The sequence below is a fragment of the Macrobrachium rosenbergii genome, chromosome 23, assembly GCF_040412425.1.
Source record: "Macrobrachium rosenbergii isolate ZJJX-2024 chromosome 23, ASM4041242v1, whole genome shotgun sequence".
NCBI lineage: Eukaryota > Metazoa > Arthropoda > Malacostraca > Decapoda > Palaemonidae > Macrobrachium > Macrobrachium rosenbergii.
The window spans coordinates 39961179-39981131 of NC_089763.1; the positions used below are offsets into that span (position 1 = coordinate 39961179).

General features: G+C 35.2%; 2 protein-coding genes across 5 annotated transcripts in view; one reads left to right on the top strand and one right to left on the bottom strand.

Annotated features, from left to right (window-relative positions):
* yem (yemanuclein) overlaps positions 1–19953 on the top strand; it is a 58742-nt gene that overhangs the window by 25285 nt on the left and 13504 nt on the right. For 3 of the 4 annotated variants that reach the window (XM_067125771.1, XM_067125772.1, XM_067125774.1), the window contains 3 exons: positions 683–823; positions 6768–6966; positions 8509–8647. In XM_067125771.1, the coding sequence (XP_066981872.1) occupies positions 683–823; positions 6768–6966; positions 8509–8647 (479 nt within the window). The remainder of the gene's footprint in view (positions 1–682; positions 824–6767; positions 6967–8508; positions 8648–19953) is intronic. The other variant, XM_067125773.1, reaches the window with a different exon arrangement.
* Positions 14333–19953, bottom strand: part of LOC136851532 (uncharacterized) — a 70749-nt gene continuing 65128 nt past the window's right edge. The window contains exon 8 of the transcript XR_010856912.1: positions 14333–14371. The gene's annotated coding sequence lies outside the window, so the exon portion shown is untranslated. The remainder of the gene's footprint in view (positions 14372–19953) is intronic.

The following is a 19953-nucleotide window of genomic DNA, read 5'->3' on the forward strand; positions in this document are numbered from 1 at the left end:
ATGTGTATCATTGCACATATCTTCCACGGTTGTTGAAGTTTCCCTTTCAGCACTTGAAATCCCTACTAAAGTCAAGTTTTCTATATTTTTATAAACGGATGTATTTTATAGGCACTTAGGCCTGATACCCATAAAAATTTTCTTAAGTGGTGTGGATGATAATTTTGAGAGATGATGCTTTTGTTAGTGGAGTTTTTTCTGACTATCTTTGCATTGCAAGTTTCTTGATTTTAACTTTCTTCATGTTCTTCCTGTTTCTGTGGTTGTTTTTCACATCTAAGATAATAGAATAGTTCCTCATCTGGAAGTTGATGGGAGTAACAGATCAAGACATTTGAGTAGCCTAAACCTACTGCATATTCACTCAGTGCTTGATGATTGATGGGGGACAAGCTTATTTTCATTGGACATGTAGTGAACCCGAGAAAGATCAGAGAGATTCTTAATCACAGTGTTGTGAACTAGCAAAGCATAGATTATTAAATTTGACGTCGCTATACTGTATATTGACTAATTTGAGAAGACAGCCTGTGCTATGGCTTTGGCTATACTGGCAGTAAAAGAAAAATTGTGATTGTGTGACATGTGACTTCTTGGCATTGCCTAGATAGGAGTGAGGCCAGAATTTTAAATGCAGTGGAAGATGATAATTTCATCAGTAATATTCTCTTTTGTCCATTAGTTTCTCCAGTGGATCCCCTGGCCAACCTGAGGATGATGCATGGGCTGAGTGTTAGCAATGTAAACAAAAAAAACTCAGGATCTTCATCTGTGTATCATAGCCCTGTTTTGGCCACTTCAGCTACAACTTACAACCCAACTAGTAAGCTGTAATTTTATTTGTGAGAGTGGTCAAAGGATAATCATTATACCTGTAGGGCCTAGTGCATTTAGCAGTATATCTGACTTCACATAGGCATTGTAGGGTTCTAATTGAACAGCGAACCATACTGAAAATTCAAAGGAGGCCCTTTCTCTTCATGCTATTATTGTATTGCTATAAAAAATTTTGAGAGTTATTTGTTAAATATGATTGCCAGTACCTTTATTTCTTGACAGAGTAAAGAAATCTTGCCTTCATTTTTTGCACATATATCATGTGATTAAGGCTTGCCTGTAATGAAATAGCCTCTGGCTCAGGGTAATCATCACTTGACTCCCATGAGTACTTCAAATCATCATTTGAATCATTCCAGTATTTCATTGCTGTAGTACTTTAGCCAGTTTTTTCCATGGCAGTGCTGTATAACACTGTTATTACAAAATTAAGTACAGTAATCTGTTATGAATTCAGCCCTTTAAGAAATTTGCCCAATTTTTCTTTCTTATTTAGGGACAATAAATTATTAGGTATACTTCCTCTGTAGGATTGCATGTCTCCTAGTACTTTTTGGTTGTTTTGTTTGTACTTATTATTTGGTAGGTACCTATGTATTTTAGTGGATCAGCATAGTACCAATGAACAGTTCCAATATGTGCAGCGATTAGGGTAAGCTAGTACTTATGAAAGGCCACCTGTGCTGCTAATATTTTAAAGTTTGAGTTTTTTTACTCTGATTTGAAGCGCTGTTGTTTTAGAAAGTTTTCATTAATTACCACTGCTATACTGTATTTACTTGATGCTCTTAAGTATTACAATACTAAATTTATATGGATCATAAAATTGACAGACATCCTGTACTTAGTGTAAAGGAGTTTAACCAGACTGATTCACATTCCAAGCTTTCAGTGGGCTGACTCTAAACTTTTGTATTGTTATGAGTACTCAAAATTGGAAAAGTCAGAGTTAAAGAAGTTGGACAAGAGAACAAAATGAGCTGGTGAATAAGTTCCTGAGAGCAGAGAAAATGGTCTTATGTCTCGTTTACTTTTTAAAATAGTGGGGGTTAACCTAATGAATTGGAGGGTTTCATTGTCATGCCCTTACCACATAATTTTAAGAATTTGTGCTAGTTATTAACGCTTAGGTTGCCAGGGCATGATAACAAATTGGCTGCACTTATGGTATGTTTCATGTCATATTTGTGACCTGATTCTTGTGGTTCATTTTATCTTTTGACTGTAGGAAAGTATTTCTATTCAAAAACTTTTGCTGTCAAGTGATAGTGCACACAAATGGCTTGTGAACAGAGGTTGGTACACTGGAAGCCTGCTGTAATGGAAGGACACTGTAATATGTCTGTCAGTGTAGCATTTCTTCATTTACATGCATTTAGGCAATTATCAGAATGATACAGGCATTGAATCTTTAAAGCAAGTGTCAGTTTTAAAAGCCCAAGAGGCAATAAACCAATGAGAGTGATCACTGTATGATTTGTGTTTGTGTTAATTGGAAATGTTAATTACTCCTTGTACATAATTTTTATACAGTATTTCTGTAATTTTGAATACATACAGTGAATAATAAGTAATTGGGTAGGGTTAAAGGTGGATAGGAAATTGCAGTTTTGACCCTAAAGTAAACAGAAGAGGTGGACGCAGCCCAAAAAACATTTAGCCCTCCTTATAGAGATGATAGTCCAGTTTGAATGTTATGTTGGTTTGGTTTTCTTTACCTCCTGGCCAAGAAAATCTATCATCAGAAGCATATGACTTTTTTTTTTTTTTTTTTTTAAACCTTTGATAAGTTAATAGTGATAATTAACACAGCTAGCCATAGCCACTGAGGATTGGACAGTACTCGAGACAAGTGCTGAAACTTCATAGTTTTGAAGGCATTTTTGCACAATTTAGTCCTGCAAGAAGGCTTGACTTGCAGAACCATGGTCAGTCAAGGTATCTGTGCACAGCTATCATAAGTTATCACCAAAAATACATTGAAGTACAGTATAGTTCCAGAGACTTATGACTATTGTTTGTTAATAGTTCTGCAGGAAGGCGGAAGACTTAGGCATTGTATATTTGCACATTAATGTCATGGTAGAAACATTTCTTCTTGTTCTTCTTTGTATCAAATGGAAATTCCTATTTTTCATTCACCTGAAAGGTTTGTATTTTGAGGTGCTGATCCGTATGGCATTTTGTTAGGAAAAAGTCTGTATTGACCCAGCCACCTCACACTAGAACACACAGATACCTTGATGATACCTTGATGACTGGCCGGTAATAGCATCCATGTGGAAATGGGTCATGTAGAAATGAGAACTTAACCAGAGGGATTAGTGCCTGACTCGCTTCACAGACTGCATGATATGTACAAGAGCAAAATAGACACCCAAGCACTAATGGCCAGCACAAAATGTGTTACATTGTTTACTTTTGCTCTGACTTCCTTGTAGTGAAAGTTGCAGAAACATTAATTGTTAATGTCTTTCTTTGGGAGGGGCATAGCATCATGTAAAGTCTTGGAGCTTCATTGTTAGGGAAACAAAGTATTTTTGTGGAAGAGCTGTAAGAGAATCTTTGTTAAGGGAAAAACTCCCGTCATCCCTATGTAGAAGACCCTTGCCACCAGAAGTAACAGTAGCAGGGATGATGGTTGGAGAAATTTTCCAAAATGGATGAACAACATTGCATCTGAGCCCATTAGAGGTGGTTATCATATTGTTATCGTCTGTGTGATGCAGAAGGTTAAGGCTTTTAGTGTGTCGTCTCTCCAGCTTCAACTTCGTATGCCTAGTGGATGACCTTGCAATAGTAGGAGTCATTGGCCAAAGTCAGCTAGGAAGTGTGTGCTACAAGGAACTTAACTATCCTTTATTGTATTGTATTGAGTCATGGTGCTAGACTTAAAGGACTTGCCTATAGGATTTTTACTTAAACCTCAGTTGAAGTTGGAATATGGTAATGTAAAAGAAGTTAGATGGCCAAGTAGGAAAAGACTGAAGGAAATAGTTTAAAAAGTAAACAGCACAAAGCATTGCAGCTCAGACCCAACAGACACTGCAAAGGATTTATAGTATCAGGTGTATTATTTCATTCAAAGCACTCTGTATGGGGCTAGTTAATTGTAAAATAAGGTAGGCTTTGCTTTTTGTAAGAAAAACAGAAATTCGAAAAGGATAAGAATTTGTCAAGGCATTCAAGCCATTGTCTAAATTGAATATGTGAGCTTTCTAACTAGACATCACTTAATGTAGAAAATGCAATCAGTCATGAGGATATTACTTTTATTACCTTACTTTTGCTGTGCTTTTTAGTTGTGTTTCTTTGCTTTTTGCTCTTATTTTTCTGCATTACTCTCCTTATTTATATTTTTTGTATTAGTTTAATGTTGCTTTGCATATGTTGCTTTGACATTTATTTTTTGCTACTTTTTGCAATTCATTCTCTCTTACTGACATAAATATATGCCTACATGTGTGATGACTTAATGTTATTTCTGTATTTCTTCTTGAAAGAAGAATCACTTACATTTTCTATGCAAAATAATTCGTTTCATCACAGCCCCATTACTCATGCATATACACCAACATTTGTGGTCTTTGAATGTTTCCAGACCCTAGAATCTTTTGGGTAAGAGGAAAATGAAGATTACCAGTAATGCAGTGCATGTTCCACCTGAACTCTGAGGCAGTCATTAGTTAACATCCTCACATTTTGAGAGCCTGCAGCACTGTTAACATCTTTGTCCAGTATTCCCCCTCCCCCCCCAGCTTGTTTCCTGTGTGCTTAATTGTCATTTTTCATAATTGTGCCATAACCATTATTTTATTATTCATTACTTAATATTTTACCAGCTTTTTTAACTTCTTTCCCATATTAAGAGATTAAAAGTGGGATTTCATTCCCATAAGTGACAAAAAAGTTGATTTCTTTCTCAAATTAAGTGTACAAAGTAGGATTTCTTTCCCATAATAAGTGATGAAAAGTGCCGATTTCTTTCCCATAATAAGTGATGAAAAGTGCCTCAACAGGTATCAGGTATTTAGTGATACATTCTTTTAACCTGAGGATTATATATGATTCTTGCAATTTTTGGTAAGTATATAAGTGTGTTATTTAGTGAAATCTGCACCATGACTGTTTGATTCATGACGTTGTTTCCAGCATCTTTCAGCTAGGAATGACTCCGCTGTTTGTTTATTATTTCTTCTCGGCTAAATACAAAGCATTCTGTATGAGTTTATTTTATAATCCATAGATTAATAGTGGAATATACAGCAACTTGGTCCTTCCCCCACGTTACTATTTGCCCATATATGATTGATGGGATTGTTCTGAAGCACTGAATTTCTATAACAAAATCAGTTTTTTTTTTTTTTTTCTTTTTTTTTTTAAATAAAACCCATCACTCAAATAGCGAATTCCTTCCTCACAGCTACTCTAATATAACAGCCTCATTTCCAGATTACAGTACAGTAAATGTGAGGAAGGTGATTGATGGCTATCAGAAGGTCCAGATGGCACATGTATTATATTATTACAGATCTGTCTGTGAGAAAGATAAACTGTTGAGTCTGGGGACATTCCGAGACCATGAATATGGTCATATGAGCAATGTGTTTATGGAAAATAAAAAATTTTGTTATATAAATTCAATTTTTTCAACATATATTTTGCCATCTTTTGAACATACTTTCAAATAATCATTCCTTAATTGACTGAATAAACACAGGCCCATAGAGTCTTCTTAACCTCCTAACTTTTGTTGGCAAATATTGTCAACAATGTTGAAACAAAACAAATTTCCTTTGACTCTGAGCTGATATTTTGTACTATTAATGGACAGTGATTGAAAACAAAGTTCCATCAGAAGTGAGAAGCTTCACTGATTACACTCAACAATCACTAAGCATCATATAAGTAATTTGCAGCTTTATTTAGTATTTAGAATTACAGCACCTTTACTGATATTTCAACAGCTGAAACTATACAAGAAAATAGTTGTCATGCAACCATCAGGAAATGGCAAAAATAGAAAACATACAAAGGATGTACACCACTAGATTAGTGATGCCATGAATGAATAAAAATGTTACATTTCATATGGTGTATTTTGGAGAAAGAATGTGGATAGTTATTTGAAATCCATCTTGTAGATATAAGTTCTAGAGTATTAGAGAGAAACAAAAGGGTTATGTAATTATTTAAAACAGGGCACCCTGGAATGATGAACATTTCCTTACATACCCAACATTTTAAATACCACAAACATTTGTTCAATAGAAAAGCATCCTTTAAGGTACAGGATTTTTATATAAATATGAGTAGGGAGACGTGACTGTGTCTTTGTTGCTGTTGCTATGATATTCTTAATGAAGTAATGATATAGTGTGTCATTCAGTTCATGTGAATAGGTTTGGTTTATGGAGGATTTTCTGTCTGCATAGGTATTGAAACAAGGAATCTTTTATTAATAAGTCTTGACAGAATTTTGACTCTTGGCAAGTCTAAACTCAGGATTGTTTGACACACACACACACTTAGCAGACCACTTGTTATCGTAGTGTATATTACAGTATTCAAAGAATAAATGCTGTACTGTGCTCTGGTGTCTTTTTGGATCGAGGTTTTGCCCACATAAGAGAAAAATCTTTGATTCACATTATTTTTGGAGGGAGAAAAAAATGTTATCGCTGGATTGACTCTTGATGGGTGTTGTATGGTTTTAAAGTGCATGACCAGAGTTTGCTAAGGAAGGATTATATGTTAGCTTTAACTTTTGTGCTTTGGGATGAAATTACCAAGAAAAAGAAAGCTCAGGAAAAAAAGAGTCAGTGCAATTCAACTATAATTTAGATAGCATTGCTGTAGACTTATTTATATTATTTAACTTGGAACTATTTTTTCTTACCTGAAAGAATGATGACATTGCCTTTTTCAAGGTTCTGTGAATGTTAGTGGGAGCAACAGCAGTAACATTAACAGTGCGAGTAATTCTCTGACCCAGTCCATCTCCTCGAGCAGTCCGCAGAATCAAACTAAAACTTCGGGCTACTCTTCCTCGCAAATCAAGCATTCGTCTTCATCAGTGTCTCATTCATCCAGTAAAAGTTCGAAGCATTCATCTAATTCTAAAGCAAGGTAAAGGAGTCTTTATGTACAGATTTGTAAAAAATCTTTCTTGATCTACAGTAAACCCCCCATATTCGTGTTCTTACGATTCACAGGCTTACGTATTCGCGGATTTCTCTGTGGAACGTACCTACCCATTATTCTCAGAAAATTTGCCCATTCGCGGTATTTTTCACCGAGAAATATTCACTAATTACTGTATTTTCATATCATTTTCATGAGTAAATGCACTTTTTGTAATAAAACTATTAGAATACTCAGGGATAAACATTTTTAGAGGGTTTTTCTTGTGTTTAAACTATCAAAATAGGCAGTTCTAAGTGTTTTTAGAGGGGTTTTAATTATTCGCAGATTTTAGCTATTCCCCACGGGGGGGGTGGGGTGCAGTACACATCCCCCACAAATACAGGGGTTTACTGTAGTCGATGTTGTGTAACTAAAAATATTTTACACATTTTGTAAAAGTTTACTAATAGTAGGAACAAACAAGTTTTAAGAACAGAAAAATATAACAATATAACTGTAATGCAGAGTTTTCAGTTAGTGAACATTAAATTTAAAAAAAATATATATGCATAATTAATGTAAGCATACATTTAAGAGAACAACAGGAAGCAGTTACATGATTATAGAAGGAAAAGCAAAGCAATTAAATACCTTGTGTATGCATGCAGAACATGACTTAAAACTAGTTTGTGGGTTTTAAAAGCCTTGTTGAAGTGTTCAGCCTTACCTATGACATGTTGCCGCAACAACTTAGACAAATTGCCTCATTAATAAAAAATGTATAGTTTTAGTAGTAAAAGTGTTAAAATTTTGGATGAGACTAATAAGATTTAAGAAAGGTTAAAGTACTCAAGATTTCTATATTTGGGAAATAGTGTCCTTTTGTAAGGCTGATTTAAATTGGTGAGATAATAATGCCAATATGTAAAGGTAGTACTGAATCCCAAAAAAAAGTCCTTGAAATTAGATTATAAATCTTGAGTTTTGCCTTGGCATAAGTGTAAGGTTGAATGTTTCAAATTATGCCTGATTAGTTATGGTTACTTGCATATTATTTTTTACCGCATTGACCCCTACTTAGTTGTTGTTCCTTAGTCGATTATGGTCAGTAGGTCCCTTGTCTAACAATCATATCCCTATAAAATAAGCTTTTCTCTGATATAAGGTTTACATATTGTAAGTTGATTTCCATTTTTTTCTGGAATTTTTGTCTTATGATTTTCTGTTTATTTCGCTGTTGTTTGTAAATGTCATTGTTTATTGTGTGTGTGTATAGCAACGTTTGTTGAGTATACATTGCATTGTTTATTGAGTGTGTGTATTTATATGGGGTTGTTTATTGAATGTGTATATATTGCATTATTTATTAAATGTAACTTATTTCTCCGTTGCTCATTTTCATCTTTAATTTACTTTAAAATCATGTTCTGATTATAAGGCATTCTGTGCTGTGGAAGCTTGCTAAGGAATCTAATGGTCATCCTAGCATGTTCCATATGAGTGGTGACATTGTGAACCAAAGAAAAACCTGTGATTTGTTTGCAGGTTAGATCAGTATTCAGGAGGAGTTGCCCAGTCAATGTACAGCTCATTAACGTCGAGTGTTTACAAGCAACAGTTGCAGCAGAAACAGGCCAACCACCTCACAGCACAACAGCAGCAGCAACAGGAACTTTGGCAACAGGTTAGTACAATATGTGTAATACTTCACACTATTGTTTATATGAAACCTTACTTTTTTGGTTTCTTCATGGTCTTGTCTGTAGCTGGTAGTATTATGTGAGTACTGTAATAAAATTTTATTATGGTATCTTTCTTCAAGAAACTGTATTCCAGGTCCTATTTTCTCAGCTGTTTTTGCTGAGGATAGTGAAAGCCAGATATGTTATGGTGGTAGTGGATATATCAGTTTTAAGTTGTGTAACCAGCCCACTGGATCAAATTGCTTATCCCATAGGGTTCATCAAGAAAGGTAGTACCTAACTTGTATCTCAGCAAGTGCATGTCAGCTCTTAGCTGTGCTATATACTGGAGTGTTTGACACAGTATAGTAATGCTAATCTGAACCTTGTATATTTGCATAAATCTTGTAAGGGTTTAGATAGTAGATGGTTTCCTATGTGTCATTGGAAGATTTGTATGATGAATGGTTAATTTCAGTATGGAACAGAGGTTTCAACACCTTGTTATATAATGAAATAAACATTTAAAATTTTAATGTGCATTAAAAATGGCATTATGTTAAACATGTATGCTGAGTTATGAGATAAAAATTGAAGCCCTTGAATTTAGCACCACTCTCGTTATGAACTTCATTAACACAGAGTACAGTACACACAAAATATATTGATCTGAATGATGGGCAGAAAATATTTGTTAGTTTTGCAACGTTTTTGAATCTTCAGGGTAAAACCCTAATTTCAGGGTAAAACCCAGACTTAATAATTACTTAATAAGTCAGCATATGCGCTACAGGTCTGGTAAAATGTATTCCATATTATCTGGTAAGCTTTAAGTAAGGTGTCTGGTCTTTACAAGGCAAGGCTTGTTGGAATGGTTTCTAAAATTCATATATCTTTAGTTTGTTGAGAAAACAGTTAAAAGGTAAGAGGGTGAGGAGCATTTTATGATAAAGGTCTGTATTTCTTCTTCTACTGTTAATGACTTGTCATGTAAATACCATAGTTGCAGTCATGTGTTCAGTCACAAAAAGCACCCATCTTTAGATATGTGGTAAACTGATCGGGATATCAACAACAAAAATCCTGATGTGAAATTGTCAGGTTTCATGAAAAAGCTTTGGTTTATCCAGCGATTGAATCTAAACGTTAGTCCAAATGATGTACAGTATTCTAAAATGAGGGTGTAAAATTGAAGAAAGAAAATGTCAGATAAGTTTGAAAGTTACTTGTAAAAAGAGCAAAGGGAATTTGAAAATTATCAGGCAGAAACAGTGAAATTTGGTGATGAAGATATTTTACTAATGACCTTCAGTATTATTTACAGTGCTTTTTACAAGGCACAAAGTAGGCTGTAGTCTTCTGCTTAGAAGCCAGATGCTAACTTAGTACTTGTTCTTTAAAACAATAATTGTTGGAAATATTTGCTACTTTCTAATAGAGGTTTTGAATATTCCAAACTTCAAAATAAAATCCAGACGACTTAATTACATGACTAATACAAGTTTGGTCATGTGCCGCAGGTCTGGTAAATTAATATGGATTGTAGATTAAACCTGGTAAGCTAATTGCTAACTAGGTATCTGTTCCTTACAGCCATTTAAAATAAGCATGGTTTGTGATATCCATTTTATATGCATAGTAAATACTATTGAGGAAGGCATGAAACCCTGGAATCTTCATTTGAGATCTACATTATGTATTATGTTCTCTTGAAAAGTATGACTTGTTGGTATGTGGCACTTGCTGACAAAAAGTTTTTAGGCCAAAAGTTTTTTTTCTTATGTATCATCTGAATTAAAAAGCAACATCAGTACTTAAGCTGGCTACTAATAGATAGTTTCTGGTGAAAATGGGAGCAAAACAAATTAAAGTACCTGGACGGCTAGGAAGCAAGGGTTCAGAGGAGAGAGTAAAAAGTAACAGGTAAAAAGCTGCAAAGAGCTGCAATTATTGCTGACAGTCTGCTGGGTATTCACAGTGTAAATCGTGCCCCATATGGGAAGCCTAGACTAAACCCAGACTTGTCTGACGAATCTGGTAAGTTTAAAGCTCAGGAATCGGTTATCATTGACTAATTGACAGTAACCCTATTTTTTTTTTTATGAAGTTGTCAGTGACAATTTTTTTAGTAAACATTATTATCATAAGTAATAAGGTATATGGGTAAGAATTGTGTGAGAGATACATGGTCTATGTTGCATTACATTCAGAATTTTTAATATGTAGCAGTTAATTCAGTAATGAGTTCTGAATGTAATACCCATGGAGTAAGAGATTTTACATACCTGAAATGAATAAGAAGTGTTAATAAGGAAGAGTGGGTAGTAGAGAAACAAGTTATGGTAGAAGAAAATTCATCATGTTTCTTTTCAGATTTTTTTTTCGATTTCTAAAAAGAAAGGAAGCTTATCTTATGTTAGTGAAGTAGAGTATTATTTAGAGGTGTCAGAAATTTAGGAAATTTCCCAGTGTTATATGTTCTTAGTCAGTGTCATAAATTCTCAATGTTGTTGCAAAGAAAAAATCTTTTATTGTCTGCTTAAGTGGCTTTAGGATATTTCAAGACAAAGGGTAGGATAAAAATACTTTAGAGGCATCATATACAACACTCACTCTTTTGTGAAGTTGGTTGGTCTTGGCGCACAAAGAATATATGTTGTCTTTTGTTAAGACTGTCACGAGGTAAATAAAATCCAGACTTAATAATTACTGTACATGGTTAATACAAGTTTATGTGCCACATGTCTGGTATATTGATGTAGATTACAGATTTAACCTGGCTTACTGAATGCCAAGGTATCTTTTCCTTAAAACAGTTATTATTATTATTATTATTATAAATACAGGCAGTCCCTGGTTAACGGTGGGCTTGGTTAATGGCGATCCAGTTTTATGGCACTTGTCCAGTGACGAAAATCGCCAATTTCCGCTTATCGGTGCCAATAATTCGGTATTGGTGCCCATACATACCTAACAGAGGCGCCGATAACCGAAAATCGGCACTTTTTGGTGCTGATAACCCCGAAAAGTGGCGAAAATCGCCGATTTTCAGTTAGTGGTAATTTTCGGTTATCATCACACCCCCAGAACGGAACCCCCACCGATAACCGAGGACTGCCTGTAGGTAGTTTAACTAGTCAAAATGTTTGACTTATATGGATGGCCTCCTTACAACAGCACAGTAATTATTTCGATGAACAGTGGTTTATAGTATCCTTTTGGTTTTTTACTGAAACCACAAGTACTTCCTACTATGCAAGGGTCAGTTCAAAATGCAGATCCTGATCCCTTTCATGGAATTTAGAAATAAAATCCAGACTTATTAATTGCGTTGTGAATACTAGTTATGTCATGTGCCGCAGGTCTGATATAATACAGTAATATGGACCACAGATTGAACATGGAATACCGAATGCCAAGTTATCAAATCCTTACAACAGTGTTATTGTTATTATTTGGTTTAACACAGTCATCCTGTTCGACTGGATGGTTTTTATAGTGTGGGGTTCTGGGTTACATCCTGCCTCCTTAGGAGTCCATCATTTTTCTCACTATGTCCACTGTTTCTAATAGCACGCTCTTCTGCATGAGTCCTGGAGCTACTTTGACTTCTAGTTTTTCCAGGTTCCTTTTCAGGGATCTTGGGATCGTGCATAGTGTTCCTGTAATTATCAGTACAATTTCCACTGGCGTATCCTTCTTACTTCTATTTTCAGGTCTTCATACTTATAAATTTTTTTCTCATTCTCTCTCACCTACTCTGGTGTCCCATGGTATTGCGACATCAGTGAGTGATACTTTCTTCTTGATTTTGTCAATCAGCATCAAATCTGGTCTATTGGCACGTATCACCTATCTGTTCTGATACCATAGTCCCAGAGGATCTTTGCCTGATCGTTTTCTATCACTCCCTCAGGTTGATGTTTGTACCACTTTTTACTGGAAGCTATCTGGTGTTTCTTGCACAGGCTCCAGTGGAGGTCTTTTGCTACTGAATCATGCCTGTTTTTGTACTGGTTCTTTGCAGGCAGCAGACATTTGCTTGCCATGTGGTTTATGGTCTCGTCTTTCATATTGCACTTCCTGCCTATGGGTGAGGTGTTATTTCCATCTATTGCTCTTTGGACATATCTTGTTCTTAGGGCCTGATCTTGTGCCGCTGTTAGCATTCTTTCTGTTTCCTTCTTGAGCTCTCCCCTTTGTAGCCATTGCCATGTTTCATTGCTGGCCAGTTCTTTAGTCTGTCTCATATACTGTCCATGCATTGGTTTGTTGTGCCATTCCTCTGTTCTGCAGGTCTGGTATATTAATGTAGATTATAGATTAAACCTGGGGAAATGAATTCCAAGGTATCTGTTCCTTACAACAATTATTGTTATCATTTATGGTGCATCACTATATTGTGACTGGAAATAATGAGTAAAAAGTCACAATAATGTAAAAGAGAGACACTTTTTCCAAAATACAAGAGAGATTTTAAAAAAAAGAGCTTTTGGCTGTTTGCACAATGGTCTTCTTCAGCCATTGAGCAAATAGTCGAAAGCCCTTTTTTTTTTAACCTCTTTTATATTTTGGAAAGCTACAGTTTCTCATTTACGTTAACATGGCTTTTTACTCATTAATATCATCATCATCATCATCATCATTGGTAGGTAATTTAACCAGACCACCTGTCAAAATGCTTGACTCTTATAGGGCTAGTTTCATTGCAACGGGAAAGCAATTAGTTGTATGAACAGTGGTTCACAGTATCCTTTTGGATTATATAGTGAAATTATAAGTATTTCCTACTGTGCACTGGCCAATTCAAACTGCAAATCCTGATCCCTGTTCCATGGTACTTAGAAATAAAATCCAGATTTATGAAACTTACATGACTGAAACAAGTTAGGTAATGTGCCGCAGGTCTGGTATAATATTGTGGACCACAGCTTGAATGTGGCTTACTAAATGCCAAGGTATCTGTTCCTTACAACACTGGTATTATTATTGTTGTTATTATTATTATTATTATTATTATTATTATTATTATTATTATTATTATTATTATTATTATTATCACAGGTTTTGTTAAACAAAATGGCAGTTTCAACAGCATTTATTTTATATAGTAAACGTTCAATTCGTTTTTTGAATTGTTTTTCTTGCGCTGGAATGGTTGGAAGTAATTGACCAATATTCATATCCAGTGGTTTAGTGATGTGGAGGAGGTGGTTCTTGTGGAATGTTGACTAGTTTCGCCCTCCTCGTTAGGGCATCATTCAGGACAGGATCGCAGGATGCAATGGCTGTAATGAGTAGATTTTTCATCTTTTATTCGTGTTTGTTGGTTTGTGGACTTAGTCGCTTCATTTTTCATTGGCTATCTGGCCATGACGCCATTGGAAGGGCGGCTCCTGATTGGCTGTCTTTTCCTCGATCTAAGCCTACTGCTGATCGGCAATGGTGCAATTTGTTGAGGAAGGCGGGTTAACCGACCGTTCCCAAGGTGAAGGGCAGAGCGTCTGCCTCCCTCAGGTGTTGGAAGGGCGTTCTCAGGGCGAGGGCTAAAGTCGTCCTCGACTTCGGGGCATCTTTGGGTCGTAGGTGGGTGTGAGGGTGATCTTGCAGGTCATCCTAGGGGTGAGATCTCACTAGGCGATCACCCTTGGTGCTCTGGAGGTCGTCCTCGAGGGGCGTAGGTTGGGATGTGGGTCTTGCCTGGTTGTCCTCGGCTTTTCTGACGGCTGTAGGGAGAACCACCGGATATGAATATTGGTCAGTTACTTGCAACCATTCTAGCACAAGAAAAACAATTGTTAAGACGAATTGAGCATTTACTATATAAAATAAATGCTGTTGAAACTGCCACTTTGTTCAACAAAACCTGTATTAAAGAAGGTCTTTTTCCTAATATTATTAATTTTATTATTAAAAAATACTCATTGTAGCACAAGTCTTAAAACGGAGAAACAGATCCACAGTTATGTATATGTACATTTATTTAAGGATAAATCTGTACAGATAGCTTTCAGGAATCTGTTTGATTCCCCTTTTCAATCTGACGCATTGATGTAACACCCCGACCAAGTAAACACACAAGAACTCAAAACAAGTGAAGTTGTTTATAAACTGAGGAACCGGTCATCAAACATAGATCAGGCAGTGTCTGGAGCGTCTTAACGGGTCCTTGCCCAAAGCAGTCATTTTGATGGTCATCAACAGCATAGGTGCCAGCAGCGTCAGTTACTGGAAGTAACCCATTTATCTGAACGGGAGAAAGAGAGGCAACTGCAGCATCAGATGTGGCTAACGAGACAACACTATCATAATGGTCTTTTTATTCTTAAATCCTTTAATATATTTCCTGGAAATAAGATTGTTGGTGAATTTATCTTCTTGAGTAAAAGATTTATTGCCTTCAGTAGATAAACTACCATCTATCGCCGCACCTTCAACTAGTCTTCTTATTCCAGCATCTTTGCTTCTAAAAATTAATTTAGATTCTACCCAATTTATGCGGTGGTGGAGCTTAAGACTGTGCCTAACTGACACATTGTTTTCTGCATCTAACTTGTATGCTCTTTTGTGTTCTCCAATTCTTGTGAGCAACCCTCTACCACTTTCCCCAAGATATTTAAAGTCACATTCTGTACAGGGAATTTCATAAACACTAATATGTTTATTATGACTCTGTGTACTGTTTTGTGCATAAGAAGTCCTTTAATGGTGTTATTATAATTACTGTATAGTCTGTATTTATTTTATCATTATGATTTTTGTTAACAGTTTTCCTTATTCTGTTTAAGTGTGGATTAAAAGGGAATGCAAGACAATTCATAAATTTATTTTTGTCATGTTCTTTTGAGGAACCTATATAGAATATCCTTCAAGCTTTTTTAAAAGCATCATTAATAAAATATTTAGGGTAACAAAGTTTTTATAAAACATCTTCGATGTGTTTATGTTGAAGTCAAGGTCGCAAATTTTCAAAGCTTTCAAAACACGGGTGACAAAGATGTTTGTCAATTTTGTTTTGAGAGCTTTGAAGATTTGCGACCCCGATTTCATCGACAGAGAACTTAAACACATAGAAGACGTTTTAAAAAAACTTTGTCACCCTGAATATTTTATAAATAATGCTTTTAAAAAAGCTAGAAGGATATTCTATATAGGTCCCTCAAAAGAACATGCCAAAAAGAAATTTATGAATTGTCTTGCACTCCCTTTTAATCCACACGTAAACAGAATAAGGAAAACTGTAAACAAAGATCATAATGATAAAATATAGTCATAATTATAATAACACCATTAAAAGACTTTTTATGCACAACAGCAGTAAAGTACACAGAATCATAACAATAAACATATTCGTGTTTGCGGAGTTTCCCTTTACAGAATGCGACTTTAAATATTTTGGGGAAGGTGGTAGTAGAGGGTTACTCACAAGAATTGGGGAACACAAAAGAGCATACAAGTTACATGCGGAAAACAATGTGTTAGTTTGTTACAGTCTTAAGCTCGACCACTGCATAAATTGGACAGAATCTTAGGTAATTTTTAGAATTGAAGATGTTGGTATAAGAAGACTGGTTGAGGGTGCGGCAATAGATAGTGGTTATCTATGGAAGGCAATGAATCTTTTATGCAGGAAGATAAATTCACCAACTATCTTATTTCCAGGAAATATATCAAAAGTTTAAGAGTAAAGACCATTATGATAGTGTTGTCTCGTCAGCCACATCTGATGCTGCAGTTGCCTCTTTCTCCCATTCAGGTAGCTCAGTTACAGTACTACCAGTAGCTGATGCTGCCAGTACTTATGCTGTTGGTAACCAACAAAACGACCGCATTAGGCAAGGAACAGTTAGACATTCCACACGACTGGCTGGGCTTTCATCAGAAAATGACAGCATTGCCTGATGTATGTTTGACGACCAGTTCCATAGTTTTTAAACAACTTTGCATGTTTTGAGTCCTTTTATGTTTACTTGGTTGGGGTGTTACATCAACGCATTAGACTGACAAGGGAAATCGAACAGATTCCTGAAATCTATCTGTACAGATTTATCCTTAAATATATGTACTCAACTGTAGATTTGTTTCTCCATTATTATTATTATTATTATTATTATTATTATTATTATTATTATTATTATTATTATTATTATTATTATTATTATTATTAGGTAGTTAAGTCAGACCGAGTCACAACATCTGGCTCTTCCAGGGCTGCTCTCCTTGCAACTGGAGAACAGTTTAATAAACTGTGGTTCAAAGTATTGATTTGGTTTGTTTAGTGAACCTGTAAGTAATTCAAACAGCAAACCCTGATCCTTGTTCCATGTAGTTTAAAAATAAAATCCAGACTTATTAAATTACATGATTAATACAAGTTAGGTCATGTGCCGCAGGTCTGGTATATTAATGTAAATTATAGATTAAACCTGGGGAAATGAATTCCAAGGTATCTGTTCCTTACAACAATTATTATCACTATTATTATTATTGGTAGGTAGTTTAACCAGACCACTGAGTCAAAATGCTCGACTATTATAGGCCTGGCCTTATTGCACAGAAAAGCAATTAGTTGTATGAACAGTGGTTCACAATATCCTTTTGGTTTATATAGTGAAACTAAAGTACTTCCTACTGTGCACTGGTCAGTTCAAACTGCTAATCCTGATTCCTGTTCCATGGAGTTTAGAAATAAAATCCAGACTTATTAAATTACATGATGAATACAAGTTAGGTCATGTGCCGCAGGTCTGGTATAATAATGTGGACCACAGATTGAACCTGGCTTACTGAATGCCCAGGTATCTGATCCTTACAAAAGTGTTTATTATTATTATTGCTATTATTATTATTATTGTTATTATTATTATTGGTTGGTATTTGAATCAGACCACTGAATCAAAACACCCAACTCTTATAGGGCTGGCCTCCTTAAAATAGTAAAACAATGAGTTGGATGAACAGTTGTTCGTAATATCCGTTTGGTTTATTCAGTGAACGCACCAAGTGTGCTTGGGTCAGTTCAAACTGAAAGTTCTGATCCTTGTCCCATTGAATTTAAAAATGAAATGCAGGCTTATTAAATTATTTAATTATTACAAGTTAGGTCATGTGTCGCAGGTCTGGTATACAGTATTAATATGGACTACAAATTGAACCTGGCTTAATGATTTCCAAGATATGTTTGTTACAACAGTGTTGTTATTATGATGATGATGAAGATGATGTAGTTAAATCAGACCAAGTCACACTTGACTTTTAAGGCTGCTCTTCTTACAACAGGAGAGCAATTAGTATGATGAACTGTGGTTCAAAGTATCGATTTGGTTTGTTTAGTGAACCTGTAAGTAATTCAAGCAGCAAACCCTGATCCCTGTTCCATGTAGTTTAAAAATAAAATCCAGACTTATTAAATTACATGATTAATACAAGTTAGGTCATGTGCCGCAGGTCTGGTATATTAATGTAAATTAGAGATTAAACCTGGGGAAATGAATTCCAAGGTATCTGTTTGTTACAACAATTATTATTACTATTATTATTATTGGTAGGTAGTTAACCAGACCACTGAGTCAAAATGCTTGACTCTTATAGGGCTGGCGTTATTGCAACAGAAAAGCAATTAGTTGTATGAACAGTGGTTCACAATATCCTTTTGGTTTATATAGTGAAACTAAAGTACTTCTTACTGTGCACTGGTCAATTTAAACTGCTAATCCTGATCCCTGTTCCATGGAGTTTAGAAATTAAATCCAGACTTATAAAATTACATGATGTATTCAAGTTAGGTCATGTGCCGCAGGTCTGGTATAATAATGTGGACCACAGATTGAACCTGGCATACTGAATGCCCAGGTATCTGATCCTTACAACAGTGTTTATTATTATTATTTTTATTATTATTATTATTATTATTAGTTGGTATTTGAATCAGACCACTGAATCAAAACACCCAACTTTTATAGGGCTGGCCTCCTTAAAATAGTAAAACAATGAGTTGGATGAACAGTTGTTCGTAATATCCGTTTGGTTTGTTCAGTGAACGCACCAAGTGTGCTTAGGTCAGTTCAAACTGGAAGTTCCGATCCTTGTCCCATTGAATTTAAAAATGAAATGCAGGCTTATTAAATTATTTAATTATTACAAGTTAGGTCATGTGCCGCATGTCTGGTATACAGTATTAATATGGACTACAGATTGAACTTGGCTTAATGATTGCCAAGATATCTGTTCCTTACAACATTGTTATGATTATTATTATTATTATTATTATTGTGATGTAGTTAAATCAGACCAAGTCACACCTAACTCTTCAATGGCTGCTCTTCTTACAACAGGAGAGCAATTAGTTTGATGAAGTGTGGTTTAAAGTATCGATTTGATTTGTTTAGTGAACCTGTAAGTAATTCAAGCAGCAAACCCTGATCCCTGTTCCATGTAGTTTAAAAATAGAATCCAGACTTATTAAATTACATGATTAATACAAGTTAGGTCATGTGCCGCAGGTCTGGTATATTAATGTAAATTATAGATTAAACCTGGGGGAATGAATTCCATGGTATCTGTTCCTTACAACAGTTATTATTACTATATTATATTATTATTGGTAAGTAGTTTAACCAGACCACAGAGTCAAAATGCTTGACTCTTATAGGGCTGGCGTTATTGCAACAGAAAAGCAATTAGTTGTATGAACAGTGGTTCACAATATCCTTTTGGTTTATATAGTAAAACTAAAGTACTTCCTACTGTTCACTGGTCAATTTAAACTGCTAATCCTGATTCCTGTTCCATGAAATTTAGAAATAAAATCCAGACTTATTAAATTACATGATGAATACAAGCTAGGTCATGTGCCGCAGGTCTGGTATAATAATGTGGACCACAGATTGAACCTGGCTTACTGAATGCCTAGGTATCTGATCCTTACAACAATGTTTTTTATTATTATTATTGCTATTATTATTATTATTGTTATTATTATTATTATTATTATTATTATTATTATTATTATTGGTTGGTATTTGAATCAGACCACTGAATCAAAACACCCAACTCTTATAGGGCTGGCCTCCTTAAAATAGTAAAACAATTAGTTGGATGAACAGTTGTTCGTAATATCCGTTTGGTTTATTCAGTGAACGCACCAAGTGTGCTTGGGTCAGTTCAAACTGGAAGTTCCGATCCTTGTCCCATTGAATTTAAAAATGAAATGCAGGCTCATTAAATTATTTAATTATTACAAGTTAGGTCATGTGCCGCAGGTCTGGTATACAGTATTAATATGGACTACAGATTGAACCTGACTTAA